A 20,499-nucleotide genomic window follows, 5' to 3' on the forward strand; every position below is an offset into this window, starting at 1 on the left:
TTATATCATTCGCTGAAAGCAAAACCAAACCCTTTTTCCTTAGTTAACAGTTAGTCATCAGTTACCTAACTGGAAACACCATATGGCTATCCAAATATTTCCAAACAACTTTTTTCGTAAGCACATTTTCTCTAATTTTAATTAACAGTAAATCGCATATACGTAAGACGGAGCGTGCCTGCGTGTGGCGGGAATCAGTTTGTAACGTCAGTTCCCAGGCAGATGGCGTAGACGCAGCATGTCCATTTCCCTCTCACTGCGCGTGTCACACCAGACAGCCTGTGACGCCACGGGACGTAAGATGACGTCACGGGGTACCTGCTACTGTCAATCAAATGGCTTGCTGATTGATGGAACGCATGTCGTAATAAACGGGGCGTTCTACCCAGGGTGGATATTAAGGTCTCGAAAGGTGCTCAGCAATCCCTGCCACACCGGAGCGTTCGCCTTTCATAATGCACACCGTGAGATTGAGACAGTGAAGTATCCTCTGATCCGTTTTTGTGACAAAATACATTGCTCACACAGGCATGGAAATTGCATCCGCCTCCTACAAACACTTACCCCAAACAGTTTCAAGCCGTTTGCCAAGCAACAACGAAAGTACATGGGGTAGCGAAACTCTCTTTGAAGCTGAACATTTGCCTGAAATGGGTTTTATATGTAAATGTTAATGTCTCAGGCCAAGAAATAGATCAAAGAGTTGCTCTCATCCTTCTTGGTTATTCCTACACTCTGTGAGTCTGTATCCTATGACATCAAATTGCTTTAAAGGATACATAAAGCGCTTTGGTTTTATTTCTTAATGTGCAGATTATTAATAACATATAACAGTACAAAGTTTTCAGCTTTCACTTTGGGAGGTAAAATGGCTTCGAAGTACAGTTTTCTTAATGCTCCAGCGGTCAGTCCGGAAATTACGTAGCGGTGACGACAACGATGATCCCTGTTTAAAAAGTAGTTCCGAGCAAGATCAACAATGAAGTAATTTCTGAAAAACAAAAATGCGACCGTTGACGAAAAATACTAATACCCCCAAAATGAAATTTTTTTGACAAAAATTCTCTGGCATAATTTTCTTCATTTGGCATAGAAACATAATCTTTGTTTTATAGTTCCTTTTCACGTATCTTTTAACCTCATACATGGATAATTAAATTGACAGGTTTGATTATATCTTGCAAGAATGTAAAAGTCAACATTTTTGACTAATAAATCAATTAAGCGATGACTGAAGAAACCTGCGGATGGTCGTGGGTTTTCTCCGGGCTCTGCCCGGTTTCATCCTTCCATAATGCTGGCCGCCGTCGTATAAGTGAAATATTCTTGAGTACGGCGTAAAGCACCAATCAAATAAAAAAAGAAATAAACAGTTAAAGGTGGAGAAAACATAAAAAATGACATAAAGTTCAGATGAAAGAGTGCGAAAAGTTATTCCTAAATGTGGTCTTCAGTATTGTTTTCCGATTTTTCCTTAGGAGAAAAAGACATTTGAAAATAATTTTTGTATGGTGGGTATTTGGGACCACCTTTTCGTATTCATAGTCTTTGTTAATTATGTCATAAATGAGGATGTAACACAGGTTTAATAAATATTTTTGCACTAGAATTTGTTCTTTTCAGCTAACAAATGTATTAAACTTCAATTTGATCATATTTATATTTTTAACATGTTCATAAATATTATCATAATTTAGGTTAAATACATATGTTTCGATATAAACAACGAATTTACATTCAAATTAATTTATTAGACAAGCATCACATCCTTATTTAGAACATTATTATGCAACAACGATAATACCAAAAGTTGGTCCCAAATACCCACCATACAAAAATATTTTCAAATACCCTTTTCTCTTGAAAAAAAAATGTTAAAGATCATATTTGCAAATAAGTTTTGACGCTCTTTCATCTGATTTTGTCATTGTTTTTATGTTTTCTTCTCCTTTAATCAAATGACCAAACGGCCATTTTACCATGCAAACATTTGACTACACCACTTTTCAAACATAGCACAAATTCTCCAACTTTAACCAAACTTTCTACCAAATCATTTGACCGACCTTTAACAAATCTTCAGCATTTTGAATAAAGTTAAAACAATTCCAACTTTAACATAACTTCTAATTTAACAACACGTGGACCAATTTCCGAAACAAATTTCCAATGTACAGAACATTAGGTAAAAGTCTCCACTAAAGATCAAATCTACCAAACATTTGGACAATTTTCCTAACCAAACTTCAGATCTACCAAACATTTGACAAATTTCCAAACCAAAATTCCAATCTAATAAACATTTGAGAATTTTCCTAAGACACATTTGAGAATTTTCTTAACCAAATCTTCAGTCTACTAAACATTTGACAATTTTACCAACCAAATTTCCGATCTACAGAACATTTTACCATTTTCCGAACCAAACTTTCAACCTAACAAACATTTGACAATTTTCCTACACAAAATTTTAATCTATCAAATAGTTGCCAATTTTCCTAATCAACCTTTCAATCTACTGAACATTTGACAATTTTGCCAACAAAACTTCCAATCTACCAAACATCTGACAATTTTCCTAACCAAACTTGTGATCTATACCAAACTTTTGGCAATTTTCCTAACCAAACTCAAAAGCTACCAAACGCTGTTCCAGTCCTCTTAACAAAGCTTTCAATCTTCCAAGTATTTGACCAATCCTCCAACTTTAACCAAACTTCCAATCCACCAAACATTTAACCAGTGTGGCAATGTTAGCCAAACGTCATATCTATCTATTGGACTATTCGCTCAACTTTCCACAACCGACACAATCATAGCATCTAAGCCTATCTTACACTCCAAAAATTATATTTTAGGAAATTTGACGTAAAGTCATCTGGGTGATGCTAGAATGTATTCTGTTCTTGAAGCAGATTACTCTGTTAAATATAACCCAAATAGTTTATTAATTCGACATAACCATTCCATTAGACTAACGGAATATTACGTTGAATGTGACACAATACTGCGTCATAATAAATTTAACAGATTAATTCTTTGAGTGTAAAACGAAAATCCTAGCTCTTGACCGATTGGATAGGCTGCGGAAATACATCAGGAATTTTTTTCCAATAGCCTCACCATACTTGATCTAAACGCTCATGAGTAAAACATCAATCCGCAATCAAATAAATAAATTATAATCTACAATCACCAATCAAATAGGTAAATAGTAACATAATGTATAGGCTGCTGTATACTATTGCATGTTCATGTAGTGAACATGAGGTAGGAAAAGGTATAGTTCAATCACACACGATTACTTGGACTGAAGATCATGGTTTTACATAAATACGTCTAAATTTCATCAAGCAAATTTCTCCAATCATCACAGCATAAGGTACACGTACGAATCCCGTTAAAACGCAAATCCTTTTCTTTGTCCATCACAAGCCAGTGGGTACATCAAGGAATACTATATTTTTTACAGTCGTTCTGCTCGGTTTCCTCCCATCATAATACTGGTCGTCGTCGTATAAGTGAAATATTTTTGAGTAGGGCGTAAAAACACCAATCAAAGAAATAAATAAATAAGTAAATATAAACTTCCATAAATGAAATCAAAAATTTCTAAAATATTTTTGCTTGCCACTTGTTCCCGTCTCGTAATTCCACACGGCCGAGTACACAGCGATTTTCCTTGTCAATATATAGTACAATCTGGAGGATCTCGACACTGAGGGGTATGCGTAACCCCGACAGCCCTTCTCCACTTTATGACATATGGCTTTATTGTTAAACACCGTAAAGTAAACAGTAACTCGATGCCACAAAAGAAATAACACAGCTTCTCGAGAAAACGCCCCAAGTTTTGAAGCAGGGGGTTAGAAATGTCACTCTAGAGGAAGTTTTAGTTAAAACAGTTAAGGTGACGAGGGGGAAGAACCCTAGCGTGTCGTAAATAAACAGTCTCTAGTTAACGATGGGTCGGTCAAAGAACCGTTCACCCTAGGGGAACACAGATTGGCATATGAAATGATAAAAGTTGCCACACGGACTAATTGGCTGGGCTATCGGGTATCACAGGCCGATCTGGAGGACTTGTGATTGTAGAGGAGGTGTTAGCGGCCTTCACGGCGGCACCCAGCGCGGGACAATCGGCAGCAACAACACCACAACATACAAGCCAAAAACTGAACCTGAGAACTCACTGTTTCCCGGATCAACGGTATCGCAAATTGCCCCCAGTGGTTTCTTCTGCATTCTCAGTGACTGTCCTTAGCAGGCAAGCCATGCGGTATGCTGTTTCACAACAGTCCGCCTACTATATGGGCATTATACACTGAGTTGTTTCCAGACCGACGTAGGCCTACATGTAAATGTAATGAACACATACATAAGTCTGACACAGTGATCCAACCGTACGATTTTTCGTTGATGGCTATATACTGTTTTATAAAATACATCCAACACAAAGCAATGAACTGACTGCTTTCAATTCATTGCTGATAAACACATTGCAGTAAAAGGCCAAGATTGCTAACGTTACTTGTAGGCCTAAATAGAAACCTAACGGGCAATTCATACAAAACATTTTCGTAAATGCTGTAGCTAGGCTAATTGCGAAGCGGGAACATTATCAAATGGAACAGAAAGCTTGCAGTTATGTTGACCTACGTCCATGTAAATTATACCCATTTTCACGGCGCAAAGTTCTGTTCGAGTTGACTATGTACAAGTAGCCTAGGTTATATTTTGTTAGGTATCATAGGATCCTACTGATGCCGCCCGATTATGGATCTATGAATATATAATTTTATTTTACCGATATTCTGGGAACACATGGCCTTGGTAAGTTTTGCACTTGCTAGGGTGGTATAGGATAACGTTGAGCAGGTCTACTAGAGAGCTAAATAACCAATGACGCTTAGTCCGACATCATATTGCCCGCCTTACCTCCCTTTAGCTATCATAAGCGATATCAAGTAGGCCTATGCTGTAGGCCTAAAGCAGCTATTTGGCCTGGGTTCATTTGTGATTAAAATAATACACTAAAATGTGATCTTTGAAAAGCACACAAACGTCTGCCTTAGCTTTATAGTGGTTATACATGATAACGTGTAGACATACAAACGCCTGTCAACAAAAAGACCAAGAACACTACTGTAGTCTTCCTACTGCTTGATAAGCATACTCTACACTCCAAGAACGTGTTTATATACAAAGAAAAAATTGCTTTTTACATTTCTAGAATTCCACAGTATCATAGCAGCACTACCCCAAGTATGGAACGATGACGTTTCCATTCAAAATATTAGCGAAATTACCTTGAGTCCTAGTATAAACATAAGTCATTTTGGACCAGCATAGTCAGTCACAACCGCGCGTGTATATTTATCTCCCTTTGGTAGCTCTTTCGACCTGCAAACAACCGCATCAAGAGTCAGCAGTGAGCATGGATTTCAGAATGGGAAAATCAACTGTTATTTTGTTAAGTATAGGAATGTTTGTGTTTTGTATGAGTTTTGTGATCTGCGATGATAAGACTGATGATGTTAATATGGATGATGAAACCTTAGAATACGCCAAGGGCTCAGTTTGCGGCTATTGTTCGTATTGCAAGGTAGGTCTAGTTAGCAGGTTGTTGTTGTAACAAGGACTCGATTGAGGTGTTTCATTCTTATGTATTTCATGAAATAAATCACCTCTTTAAGTCTAGGATGTTTGTATTGTACACCTCATTATGTTTTTGTGTATACATAAAAATGAGTGAAAGACGTAACAGCTCATTAAATTGTTAAAGTCACAGCATATTATTCTAGGACATTTATTTGTTCACAGTTTTGTAAACTTTGCGACGAGGACTGTCCTTGTGATACGAGCCCGAGTCAGCCAAACTGTAAAATGTGTAAAGTAAGTAGCTAATTCAGAAGTATTCTGTAGACGGGTCAGAAGTTGACCAGCCTTTTGTGTCTAAAGCAAAATGTCCGCCCATTGTTCAAGCATTGGGGAAAAGGTCACTTTTTTCCATTTCGCCAGCGACTAGTAAGACCTACTTGTACAAAGTAACGTAGGGAAAACTTTACAGAAATACTCAAACTATCTGGAAAGCTGAAAGTTATACAAATCCAGTGGGTACAAGATGGCTGACAGAGATTAAAAAAAATAGGCATTTTCCTATGCAATAATGTGGGGAGGACCGTTTTCTTCACCCATGCTGTTTGTTACTAAGAAGATCACGGGGTCTCTATCTTCCGATCTGTCTCACAGAATTTGCATGTTTTCTCTCATTTGTTTTCCCAACTGATTATTGCACATGAATTAAAAATCACATTTGAAATGAGCATTCTGATTCTGTCTTTGGTGGCCAAAGTGTGCCAGCGCGGCAGATTGACCCAGGAGCCTTTCATCAATGCGGTCGCTGTGAGTTCAAGTCCAGATCATGCTGTCTTCTACTCTGCCTGTATGTGGGAAGGTCTTTGCAGCAACCTAGGGATGGTTGTGGGTTTCCCCGGTTTCCTCCCACCATAATGCTGGCATTCGTCTTATAAGTGAAATATTCTTGAGTAGGGCATAAAATACCAATCAAATAAATAAATAAAGTAAATAATAGAGGGGTCTCTCTCAGGTTGCTTTGATGCACCAAAGAGGAGCATGTTTCTACAAAATATTACTATAAATTAGCATTAGTTTGTCCATCAATAATTTGCCTTCTCGACGATGTTTAGTTTAGATTGACATGTGGTACCATGTCAATACTTTGAAATGGCAACAAGGTTCATTTTTGCTTCCCACTCCAGTTTTTTAAATAAATATATTTTTATATAAAACATCGAAATGTGCAGCAGTTGAGTTGCTTGCTTTTACTTCAATGCACATAACCACAGTCCTTTGAAAGTGCAAATTTATTATTGGCACATGTACAGGCATGCATGTATGAAGGTGAACTTTGCGGCCATTTTAAAGTGCTGGAATTGATACATTGCCATCCATGCTTAAGCTAAACACATCCATGAAGGTAAATTATTGGTGAATGAGCCCATACTAATATTATATGTAGAAACAAGGTCCTTGTACTGTCAGCTGTTTGCTCAAAATACTTTTTAGTCACTGAAACTGAGTGACTTTGGTTAGTATAATATAAATGTCAGGATAATGAGAAATAAATGCAGAAAATGTCAAACTAAAGCCTGGTAGGGTCAGTGCCCTCTTCATTACGTAATACATTGTGAGATTTGAAATTTATTGTCGACAGGAGTTATTTTTTCCAAGTTTTTATATATTTATTTCTGGGAAATTTTAGTTTTAGGTGTACTGTAATTGTAGAACAGTTTACAGAGTGGGTATCAAAAACTAGGTCACTAATAAGATCAGATTAAAAATATAGCAATATGTATAACAATTTGAACGCCACTGAGATCCAAGCACTTACCTTTACACACCTTTCTCGTCTGTCAAGGACAAATGTCAGAATCTTGCAGTAAGGAAATGCCGAAATTTTATGTTGAAATATGTACAAAATATGCTTCTGTGTAACAAGAAGTTAACTCAGTCTGAAAAGTTAAGTAGAAACTGCCTATGTTACTTGTGTATTTACTCATTTATATTGCATTCAACACTTACTTCTGTCATACTAAACACTTTGCATAAAATCCTGCTAAGCCAAGGTAAAATGCTTTCTGATATTTTTTAAAATTCATGTGATGTGGTTTGTTTTCAGTATTGCAAATATTGTTACCTATGCAAGGGTGTTTGTGACACCATATGTAAACCAGGTAAGCTAGCTTAGCTTATACTCTTCTGACTTGACGACTCTTGATCTTTTAGAGTTTGCAATCAGTTAGAATACCTTCCTTTTGTCAATGTTGTCTGCCTCAACATACAGTTCCATTATACATGTAGGTTTGCCTGGACCTCTGGAAATGTAATGCTCAGCTTAGCTGGTGTGTACAAATGTTTACGTTCTTAGAAGACACGTGATTGTAAATTACATTTATTTGCAAATTACATTTGTTTGTAAATTACATTTACTTGTATATAACATTTATTTGTGTAAAAAATATATACATTTACTTACTGTTGCATGTATATCAGTTGTTGTTCAGCTGTTGAAAAGGAGCTCAAATCTATTAGGAACTTGAATTTATTAGAATACCAAAAGAACATTATCTGAATGCACATGTAGTTTTTGGTTTAAATGGTCTTCTTGCAATAGGTTTATTTCCTTCAAAAGATGCCACTTTCTCCGTTTCCTGAGTGAACGACAGCCTATACATGTGATGTCACGTGCTGTAATGTTATATTAGGGGCCTCCATGGCTCAGATGGCTAGCGCAGCGTAAAGACCTAGGAGCTTCTCACCAATGTGGTCGTTGTGAACTCATGCTGGCTTCCTCTCCGGCCGTAATTGAGAAGGTCTGTCAGTAACCTGCGGATGTTGTGGGTTTCCTTCTGGATGTTGCCCGTATAAATGAAATATTTTTGAGAATGGCGCAAAACACCAATCAAATAAATAAATAAATAAAAGTTATGTTATATTAAAAACATAAAAATAACTTCCATTTATGGTCTTTACTATGAATTATAAAGTGTGTTCAGTTTACCATCTACTGAGTCATGCTGGCTTCCTCTCCGACCGTACATGAGAAGGTCTGTCAACATCCTGCGGATGATTGTGGGTTTCCACCGGGCTCTGCCCGGTTTCCTCCCACCACAATGCTGGCCGCCATCATATAAGTGAAATATTCTTGAGTACGACGTAAAGCATCAATCAAGTAAGTAAAAACATACTAAGAACGCGATACTGCCGATTTCTTGTCCGTGGCTGTTTGAGGATAGCTTCCCGGGCAAGGTATTATTGTAAGTCATTGTGGAGTGTTAAGTGAAACATTTCTTTCCATGCTTCTCTTCAAACAGGTGGAATAGTGGACAAGGTTTCTGCTGCTATTGTGAAGTAAGTTTTGTGATATGTCTTTTTCGGTGATTAATTACTCGGTTAAACGAGATGAAATTAAGTTCAGAGGGTTTTTGCTTTAATGAACATAACATCAGTTAAGAAAGAAAAACCAATAGTAAAATCAGAACATCGGTTTGATTTATTCTGAACAGCTTGACTGACTTGGTATATCTGTATGAGGAAAAAATGGAATTTTCCCATTATTTGGTTTCTGTGCTTCGTGTTTTTTTTTTTGCTCTTGGTATCATATTCTTAGTCGTTATCTGGATTCTTTTTTGCAGCTCTCTGCCCTATGCCAACCGTGATGAGATTGACAAAGATATAGACTCTGTAAAAAGCTGGATAGATAAAACAAAGGATGAGTTGTAAATCAAATTGTATAATATGTGTGTCTGTTTTATTTTGTTGTGGTCTGTGTGATATGATTTATCTAGAGAGCAAAGAAGCAAATATCTCATTTAGTAACAAAATTGTATTCTCTTGTGGTGTATAGATAGCTGTTATGTGATTTTGTGCAAATGAGACTAAAGATTGTCATTTACCTGAAAAACCGAAACTATGATAATAGTAATGTATTTGAAAACGTGCCTGAAAGTCCGTGAAACTTCTGGTTAAATAACCAGTTAATGTGTAAAACGTGAGATCAATTCGCTTGTGTGATTGTGTGTTTTTGATGAGAATTACAAATGCTATGCGATCCAGCTTTGTGCTTTTTTTGTAGATCTGTAAGAAATTGCCATACAAAACCTGTTTAGAGAACTTTAGAGAAGTAATCGCTAGATAGGAGTGGATGGTTGGTCATCAGTGTAATAGACCTAAAGCTAGTGGGACATTGCTCTAGACCATATTCGTGAACGATCAATTTTTTACATGGGCAGGTGAAAATAGAATCAAACAACCTAATAGTGTTTCACAAATACTGACTTATGCTGACTAGTGCACTGGCATGTGCAACCAGTAGATACAAACGTATGTACATTTCACTGTATTGGCTCTCCTGGTGTCCCAGTTATCATTCATTAAATCGTGCATTCACGAAACTTTCAGATAAAACGGTGTTATATTTAAATGTACAGTACCTCTGCACGTGAGTCTTTTACTCCTAATTGGTGTGAAATGTATGCAGTTTTTATGCGCAGTATTTCCTGTAGATGTACATCTAAAGCACAAGGTGACGTTAACTGTACACAAGTTCTCGCGGAGATTCTTATTCTCATAGAGAGACACAATCTGGTATTACATACATGTTACTTCTAGACGTAATTTCTGTAACCTTAGGGTTACGTGGGAAGGTCTGATAGCAACTTCAGGATGGTCGTGGGTTTCCCTCGGGCCCTGCCCGGTTTCCTCCCACCATAATGCTGGCCGCCGTCGTATAAGTGAAATATTCTTGAGTAAAACACCAATGAAATAAATAACCAAATGTCACAATGTGTAGGTCCAATCTTAAAGTGAACATAAAGTCAAGCACTAAAGCTGAATTTATGAAGTGGCATTCCAGAAATGTTCTTAAAATATTTAAAAAGATCTTCACCGCTTATCAACAGTCGTCAGTACTTAGCCACTCATTTGGTGACGCCATTTTGCCATTTTACAGCTAACTAGAGCGACGTCACAAAACCTAGGAGCTCTCCCGTACCATGAGTATTGAATAATGTGACAAATAGACAATACAAACTAAAACCCCAGATACCCATCTAAAGAGTATCAGCTCTGTTCCTTGTTCAAAAGGCCGATGTTTTTTGTTAGTTTGGCGCACGGTCAGGCCTATGGTCTTGGACATAAACCTGCTTCAGCGGTTCTTGTCCTCGTCTTCCATAGGTGTAAGCATTTGGGTTAGCCGGCTGTACCGACTAGAGGAATATAGCGAACATAGCAGGACCTTCTGATTCTCATTCCCATGCTTATAAAAGTTAATCCCCAAATTCAATTTATTGAATCGATATCTGTCTATCCCCTTTAAGAAACGATACGGACAATCGAGAGCTAATGGGATTTTTGACGTGACAGCCAATTATCACGTGACACTTTCAGCGCTAGTGATTGGCCAAGTTCATAGGGGCTTGTACAACATGGCTACTCGGAGTGAATTTCCTGTCGGTGCCATATCGCCAATGCTTAACTTCATCTTCTCGGCTTTCATAACTTCACAGAATTTTTTACACATTTTTCTGCGATGACTGTCGTATATCATTTTTCTGTGTATACTTAGTGGCAGATTTTATGTTCACTTTGACACTTCTTGTTACGTCCGGGAAAGCATTTAATAAATCCTTGTGTGTTCTTGGGTCAGAATTTTGTTTGTATTATTCTGTACCTTGTTGCGAAGTAATGATGATCATGACGTAAATCACCAGTGACTTAGCTAAATGTACCTATAATATCTTATTAATATTGTATCATATATGAATTACCTACCAACTTTGTGTGGTCAGACGTATTTACGTTTATAATAAGATTTTTTTAAAGAAACATTCCGTTGTGAAAGCTTTTTAGAAATATCATTTTGAACTCGTTTTAAGTATACTTTCATCTTTTTTTCAGTTTACGTACATTGTCTTTCTTAATCGATACTGTTCCTTCATTACTGACCATATTTGGAAATATCTTCATCTCTTGCTACCTCTAGGTACATAAGGCTTTTGTGTATATTATGGATTGTTATACATGTATAGTATGCAATGTTCCTCTTACATTCCAGTCGGTCTAGTAACTCCCAAATGCTTAATACATTTAGTTTGTGACAAAATAATCAAATCAGTTTTAGTCATGAGTGATTAAAAGACTTTTTTACGTATACGAGTCATCGAAATGGATTTCTTATTAGTGTCGTATAATTCTTGGTATATATGCGGGGTTGATATCACGATCAGTTGGTGTGTTTGTCTGTCTAACAGTAAACAGTATATAGCATGGGTTGTGATGAAAATTTGGAAGTGCCATGGCGTCCATCTGAAGATGTCTTTTTTGGGTTGCACTCCGTAAAATATTATCCAAGTTATCTATGTCTATATTGAAGATGGAATCTGGACTTCACGGCTCGTCAAAACAACTCTCCCTTGACCATTCAACAGAATTCCTGTAATATTGGAGGTGTGTGTTGAGTTACATTCACCGCCTGAGGTTGAGGTGTTCAGATGGTCACCCAGTCAAGGCCGTTTTTCGTCACAGAGGTCGCCAAGTGGTAGAGTTGACAAAAGACGGCCTTGACTGGGTGATCATCTAGCTTGGATTTCGAAGCCAAATGCGGTAACTACACAGTGGTTTCACTGTTTGTCAAGAGTCACTCGTTTCAAGAAATCGCCGTTTTAGCGACTAAAGTCAGACAAATTCTTCTAAATAATAAAATTCGCCTTAATTAATAGGTAGTCGCCGTACATGTATAGGCTTGTAAAACAATGTATTTCACTGATACATTAGCGATATTGATGTGATCTTATATGAAGCCATTAAGATGGTATCCATGACACATAGTGCCGTGACAAACTACATAGGCTTACCACATGCATCTATTTCGTATTATCGTTTATGTTCGCATTAAGCAATTTATAAAGGTTTTCGAACAGACTTTAAAGGCACCCAATAAGTTAACGTACGTAGCCTAAATCGATGCTGCAAATTTATATAGCCTTCAAAAACTTTCTTTCGGCAGATGAGTGAAGCAGTCATTTTTAATGAAATCTGCGAGTTTAGTGCATCACTTGAAACCCCGGTACACGTCACCTCCCCCCCACCCCCCCACTCCCACCGTACGTCAATTGAACACTTGTTGTCCGCCGACTAAACGGTGGGTTCGTACGATGGATGACTCGCGGCAAACAGTGGACCCAGTGTGTAAGTTTTGTTATTTTCCAATGTAGCAGGATTTGAAGGTGAAGCGTGAAAAATAAGAGTTGCATTTAGTAAGTGGTATCAAAAGATGGGTTGTACTTTTGATTCAAATTGCATCATTTGTTTGTGAATAGTTGTGAAAAGTTCGGTTGAAGTGGCGTGGACCTGGTTAGGGGCATACCTAAAGGCTTTATAAGTTGGACTTGTTTCTGCCCCGCTTGGCGCTCAGCACTGAGAGGATGAGCAAAGAAACACGACTGTTTGACCCGGTGTCAGTATAATATGACTGGGCGGGGTGTCATGTCTGGTGTCTCCGGCATGATACTCCAGTGACAGCAGAATTCTGGCAACGTGGATTTGCCCTGCCAAAAGAAGACGCAGTACCTAAAGACTTCGTCGTTATGTGACTGAAAAGTTATTTAGTTTGATGTAAATCCCCAGGCACATACATCCATTTAACCAGCATGTGCCGTGATTGGTTTTCTTTATACGGAAGTCGCCCAGTCGTCTTTGTGGATATGGCTTCAAAGTATATCCATGTCAGATTAGTATTCAGTGTAGCAAGGTACCACACGGATGCCAAGTTCAAACCAGATAATTGTTCCTCTTTATCTCAAAGAATCGTATGTACATCTAGCAGATGTTTGGCATGTCTGAAATGCTCTAGTTAGAAACCACTGGTCCTTCACTACTGATTTCGGGGGGTAAAATTCATGTAAGACAAGATCACGATTTAAAGCGAAATTTAATTGCATGTAGTTGCATCAGATAGACACGCGTTTTAGGTTTAAGTTCAGGTTTTGCATAACTATCCCTGAATTTATATGTTCGAATCTAAAGCCAAACGTCCATTGTGAACGGCTCCCATGGCTCAGACTGTGGCCTGCTCCATAATCAATTTATTTATTTATTTGATTGGTGTTTTACGCCGCACTCAAGAATGTTTCACTTATACGACGGCGAACAGCATTATGGTGGGACGAAACCGGGCAATGTCTGCTTATTGTCACCAAGGCCCGACAAAGAGAGACAGAGCGGTTATGTCAAAATTCCTTGTCAATAGCTGGGTTTGAACCAGCACCCCGTGTGTCCTCGCAATTAAAAGACACCTTTAAACAAGGGTCCGATCCCATCTTAAAAACAATGTGTAACACAAACACGTCAATCTCCCAATCCACTACATACAGTATGTTAACGGATCCTGCAGAATGAAGGATGCACTTCACTGGGGCCAATTGCACTGGGGCCAATTCCCCGCTTTACCATACCAAATCCTTTGTTCTGAAACCGAACTTCCGCCAAGTTTCGGCAAGTTACGTGCTGGCGGTTTGGAACTTTCTTCCCCTGGAAAAAGTCTTTGGGCTATATAAAGGCTTACTATATACTGCAGATTTAACATCTAAAAGGAGTGTGACGGCCACGATAGCACAGTTGGTAGAACGTCCGCTTCGGGCGCGCTAGATCCAGGATTTATCCTGCATCGAGTCACACCTAACACCTTAAGAGAGGAAGTTGTAACTTGGCGTTCAGCATGAAGGGGATAGTGCAACGACTGGTTGACCCGTTTCAGTATAATGGCTTGGGCGGGGTACCTTACTTGCCTTACTTGTCTCGGCACTAGATAAAAGAGCGGTGGAAATCCGTCCTGCAACAAGTAGGCACATTGCATGCTCTCTAAGGATTCCTTCGTTGTCATAAGACTCAAAAATCGTTAAGCCCATGCACTCACTCACTCACTCACTCTAAAAGGGGTGGTTTAATGATTGTATGGAAATCAATCGCCATGCTATGGTCAAGGAATGACATAAGGCATGACCTGAACTAGAAGTGATGGTTGAATAGGCCATGGCAGCACTTTAAAACATTCAATCGTTACCCTTCAAATGACCATATTCCAAATTCCAACTGTGATCTTAAATGTAGTGGTTAATAGATACATGAACAGAGACTCTAAAATAAAGACTATGGTTTTAAGGAAAATAAAGAAAATTCACTTTGGAAGCATAATAGCCCCTCTATTCGATGTATATTCTCTATTAGTGTCCAGGTTAGTTTCCGAAATAACGTCATCTCTGAACTTACTGGGGATGCTGGGCTAGCTTAGCACCCACCAGTTTTGCTCTTCTTAGCAGGTAGCACAGTTGTTTGCCCTTCGAATATTGAGGCGAAAAATCCAGAATTTTCCAAGGCGTCGATTGAACTCTCTCCTGGTGTGCCAGCCGTTTGCGGTCGCGCACCTTATCACAGAGTAACATTTCGCTGTCGATGTTGATATGGATGTTGTCTCTAATACGAAAGTCGACAAGAGTATGTTACATTCAGATAGATCTTTTTCGCTGTAGTATCTGCGGACACTATTCTTTACCGTCTATAACAGAAAATGTAAACTACATGTATATTGTTTTCTGAAGAGAGGCTATTTGGGAAACTGAAATAATGTAATCACGGACACAAAAGCAACCGCTTAGTATTGAATGGATAGATGCTGACGTGAGTCAAACATGTGTTTAGTGCATTGTATCGGGATCAATGCATCAAGGGTACAATCTTTCAGCGGTGGAAACTTTGGTAAACAATCAATTGGAGACAATCTGACAACCAGTTACCGAAAAGAAAAACATCACTTTATTGTTTTAGTCTATCGGAAACAATCACCGCTGAAAAAAGTCACCTAATAATATAGAAAATAATTATTTTGGTAAGACGAACAGTCATTCAGTATCGAAAATAATCAATTTCCCAAGAAAAACAAGCTATTGGTTGTATAGAAAACAATCACTTAGTTGTATCAGAAACAATACTCTCTCTTTAGAAAAGCAATCACCTGGTTATATCGAAAACAATCACTTAGTGCAATCGGAGACAATGAAATGGTAAAATAAACAATCACTGAGTGATGCTGCAATCAATCATTTGCTAAAGAGACGAGCTATTATCGGAATCAATCACTTTAGTATGAGAAACTATCACTTTGTGGTAACGGAAAGACTATGACTTATAGTCGTGTCGGAAACAATTACTTTACTATGGGAAACTATCATTTAGTTGTATCGGAAACAGTCATTTTACTATGAAAAACGACCTCTTAATTGTATCGGAAACAGTCATTTTACTATGGGAAACTGTCACTTAGTGGTATCGAAAACAGTCACTTTACCATGAGAAACTATCACAAAGAGGTAACTAAAAGACTATCACTTATAGTGGTGTCGAAAACAGTCACTTTACTATGAAAAACTATAACTTAGTGGTTTCGGAAACAATCACTTTACTATGGGAAACTATCACTCAGTGGTGTCGGAAACACTTACTTTACTATGAGAAACTATATTTTAGTGGTATCGGAAACAATCACTTTACTATGGGAAACTATCACTCAGTGGTGTCGTAAACACTTACTTTACTATGAGAAACTATATTTTAGTGTTATCGGAAACAATCACTTTACTATGGGAAACTATCACTTACTGGCATCGTAAGAGAATCCATAACTTGGTGCATGGTATTTGAAGCAACCACTGCCTTACAAAGTAAACCTGAAGAGTAACAAGAACATTGGGAACGATTTGATATATATATATACCGATAATAAAGCCTACAAAGGGGGATAACTGATTAGCGCAGGTCAATTTTTCAACACGATAATATAGCAACTGCATCTATGGTCCGAGCTTTTGCGGCGACATACGATATAAATGTTCGCGAATGGCAATGTAATACACTCTTTGCAGACTTCATGCAATTTAACAAAGTTGACCTGAATGCTGTTGAGGGTTATCGTGGAGCGTTTTTATAGATATATCGTAATGCGGTGATCAATGTCGAACCCGTCTTTGGGCTTAACAATATATATTTTATTCCTCGGATGGACATAAAATTATGATGTATAGGGTCGTCATCGCCAGTCAGGCGTCCTGGCTCATAAAACCTACGGAGAAGTAAAGATGTGAGTTATTTGTGCCGCTAAATTTCGCGGTAATGTATTCGTGAACAGGATATATTAGTCACGAATGAACTGTTACATAGAACTACGGACAATCATCTCATACAATAAACGGGAAGATCCTTCTTTATAGGAATCAAATAAAAGCAAACAGTAATGTGTATAAGGAGCCCATAGGTTCCAAGTACTATTAATCCAGAAACATCCTGTTGATAGCAGACATGTTATTAAGTGATCAAACTAACCACTATGATACAATAAAGCCTAGTGAAATAACCACAATAGTCATAATAACGAATGTTTGTCTACTATATTGGTCTATTTATGACTAACAATTTCTGATAATTCTACTAAGAGTATAAAGAAAGTGTTCAACTATATTTCTGCAGGTGGGGACAATCAGAGCAATCGCTTCCTTTTTGCAAAAAATAGATACTGTAAGCGTGTTCATGTGTACGGGTGTGGGTATATAAAGTGTCAAAGTGTTTACTGTCAAGTGTGTATTCACACATGCACCCATGTGTTTATGTTGTTATCATTGCAAACCTCTACCTACACACAAATATAGTTTTACAGATTATTTTGTTGTCATTTTTAGTCTAATATTCATGTAATTATCACTTTATCACGCTGTCAAACTGACATTGTGTTATACCTCTGTATCTTGATGTGTGTCACAAAATAAACCGTAAACTTAAATGAGTCTCTCATGGTAGTAGACCATATATAGCCCCTATCCGTCAGTAAATGAAATGAAACTGCAGAGAGACAGAAGCATATTATTGTTGTCCGTTATGACGTTATGGGTACTGTGACTTGACGAAAAACGCCCCACCACGATGACTCCTGCCTGCATGGTGAATTAAAGACTTCTAGGCTTACATAATACCGCGTCTTTGGTTGTCATTGATTTGGCAGGCAAGTGAAATCCCTATTGACAGCCTCAGTCAAAAGTAATTTCAAAGATCAGTATTCTTTTAGTGTGAAGGATGTCCATGGTCCCACCTCCTTCTCGTCGCGCGTGCTGTGGACAATGTTCTCGAACTGCGCAGCCTCATGGAAGACATTGTCATGGCGAGTTTGGCAGCTCCCCGAGAGTGAAAACCTTTATTATCCTTATTTATCCTGGAGAATGTTGCAAATATTTGCCAACATTTACCGGCTGTTTTGTACTGCTGTCAAAGTCTTCCACTGAACTGGGGTCTAGGTAAACACCACAAACTAAACCGCGTAAATGCCTATCCATTATCAATTCTGGTGACTGCGGTCATCTCCTTGTGAGTATCCCACGTCAGCTGTAAGACGGACCGGTTGCAAGACGCTTCCTGGGTAATGAGACAAGGGTTGGTTGACGAGTTCGTGCTGATATCAAAGCTTTTGGTCTCAGCGCACTGGAGATCGAGCGATAGCCCCTAGCCCAGTCCGCAAGCCCGCAATGTCCTGTAGCGGAGACAACATCCGGAAATACCAACAGTAGCCTATCTTTCTTACAAAGAACGTCCAGCTTCACGACATGGTAAAAATGACTCGGGCATTGAATGTGAATCACACGAAGTAATGTTTAGTTTTAGCTAATGAGAATATATTTATGCACGCCGGCAATGTTTGTCTGTCTCGTTTATGTCTAGTTATGTCACGACTGACGAGGACTACACAACATTTGCATTGAGGCGAAACAATCACGGGCTAACCTATTTAGCATACACCGCCATTTTCGAGGAACAAAGTATCAAAATCAACTTGTCGCATGTGGTACAACAGAAAATAGAACTTTCATAAATCATGAGGACTATAAGAAAACCCTCCCCATTGATTGGTTGAGGGCGACGAGTAAAAAAAGAGGGTATGGGCTAAATACATGCACAATGGAACTGTTGAGACAAGAACACATTGTGTCCGTACAGAATTGCATATACCCTATTGGCGGAAGAAAAGCACTCTTCAAAAGACTGCGTAAGAGGCCACTCGAGTTTAATTGATCAATTATTGTCGCAATTAATACCCCATGAGTATATTCAGAGCAGAGCCCAAGATCGGACTTAAAGCCACACCTCGTGTGTTAGCTCTACTATGACCGGTTAGAAGAGTACATGTATATCGTGATCATGTCTGTCGTGTGGGCCTACATGTACGCTGCACAGAACGCAAAACAACATTGACAAGAGCCATCTGAGATTTGCATATTGCTGTCTCGTCTCTTTCTCATGTAACACAAGCATACATATTTTATCATGCATTTTAATCGTGTTTTACTCTGTACTCTGATTTATTTTACTTTTCAGGGCTTGGGAAAAACCGGGGATAGCTTGGTTGAAACCATCGTCACCGCTGACGTAAATGCCATAACCGAAGTATGGTGAATTCTAACATTTCACTGGTCAAGGATGTGATTCAAGGACACTAAAAAATAATTGAGTCAGTCAGCCCAAGTCCTCGCATTCTTTGATCAGCTGTAATGTAATTACTTGCAGACGTTACAAATAAACGTCTTTTTACCATCTTGTTGCAGCTCCTACATTTTCCCCACCCTCCCCCCCCCCCAAAAAAAATTACGACCCTCTTCTAAGCCCATACAATGCTACCGCCCCTAATATCGAGGATTACATTACGATGTTGACAACAAACTTATCGCCTATTTTTTCAAAAGAAATTTCTGTTTATTTTTTTGACTGGGCACATGATTATAACGTGCCGTTACTTCACATTCACATGCAACGTTGGTGACGTAAAACGACAGAGAAAACTTGACACACATCTACGTCACTTCTAGTTCTGTCCTGCCTGCTACCATTCTTACCTGACTAACCCATCAACCCCTTTGCCCGTGGGGTCACCTGTGTTTTGTTCCCCCACCTCAGGCGGAGACACCGTGACGACATAGGCGAGCGGACTGGTGTCAGCCTGTGTACTTACTTTCACATCTCAACAATGGATTAGTCAGATCTCTCTTTTGACACATATCCCTTTTCTAAACTCAGTGCTATAAATGTTTTTTTCCAACCAAAAACAACATTGCCGGGATTAGCGGGCTAGGGTTTCAGACCGTGTTGTCCAGCCTAGGTCCGGGATATGAAGGCCGCTGCCAAGATGCCCAACCTGCCACTAACATTGACAATCTCAACAAGATTTGTCTGCTTTCTCTGAATGTTTAAGTATCATTGGAGGACAGTGACAGTGGTGTCGTCTTACATGCGGACGAGCTTGCGTGTCCTCAACAATACTGCCATAGATGATTAGTTGTAAAGGTCAATGAGGGGCGCACATGGTCTTGCTGTGATTGACGTCTTTCTCAAACGTTCTGTGATATGCGTAGGCCGCGGTATAAGGGAAAGTCCCCTTAAGTTCTTTGGAGGAAACAATTTAAAGGCGCAATCTGATCGCACCTGATAAACAATAAACAGTCTAATAAACAATTATTTTATCATCAGAGTAGGAGATGAATATACTACAATTATTACGCCAGTCTTTACATACTGGAATAGGTGGACTACATTCAACTTCGCAAAAGAATTTCATGGAAGGCAATAACTTGCACAAAATATTATCAGTCTAAAGACAGTAAATTATATTATTATTATTATTATAAATTTAAACGAATTATCCAGGATTCACTGCGGATCGGAGATGTTCATTCACCCATCCATCCACTCGATTGTTCGTTCGTTCGTTCAGTCATGAATCAATCAATGATGTTACGATGTTGGGCCTGTTCTGTCAACACTAACTGAAACGTATGTACATGTCACTCATGCAGAATGCTGTGTGCTAATATGTTGTGTTACAAGTTT

General features: G+C 38.6%; 1 protein-coding gene across 1 annotated transcript; it reads left to right on the forward strand.

The window, feature by feature from the left end:
* The first annotated feature begins 5,422 nt into the window (after positions 1 to 5,422).
* On the forward strand, positions 5,423 to 11,784 carry LOC135467864 (sarcoplasmic reticulum histidine-rich calcium-binding protein-like). The gene is made up of 5 exons (XM_064745763.1): positions 5,423 to 5,605; positions 5,824 to 5,895; positions 7,703 to 7,757; positions 8,898 to 8,934; positions 9,219 to 11,784. The coding sequence occupies exons 1-5, from the start codon at positions 5,438 to 5,440 to the stop codon at positions 9,304 to 9,306; spliced, it is 420 nt and encodes a 139-aa protein (XP_064601833.1). The 5' UTR covers positions 5,423 to 5,437; the 3' UTR covers positions 9,307 to 11,784.
* Positions 11,785 to 20,499: the final 8,715 nt, after the last annotated feature.

This window comes from Liolophura sinensis, chromosome 6 (genome assembly GCF_032854445.1).
Source record: "Liolophura sinensis isolate JHLJ2023 chromosome 6, CUHK_Ljap_v2, whole genome shotgun sequence".
In the NCBI taxonomy this organism is placed as follows: domain Eukaryota; kingdom Metazoa; phylum Mollusca; class Polyplacophora; order Chitonida; family Chitonidae; genus Liolophura; species Liolophura sinensis.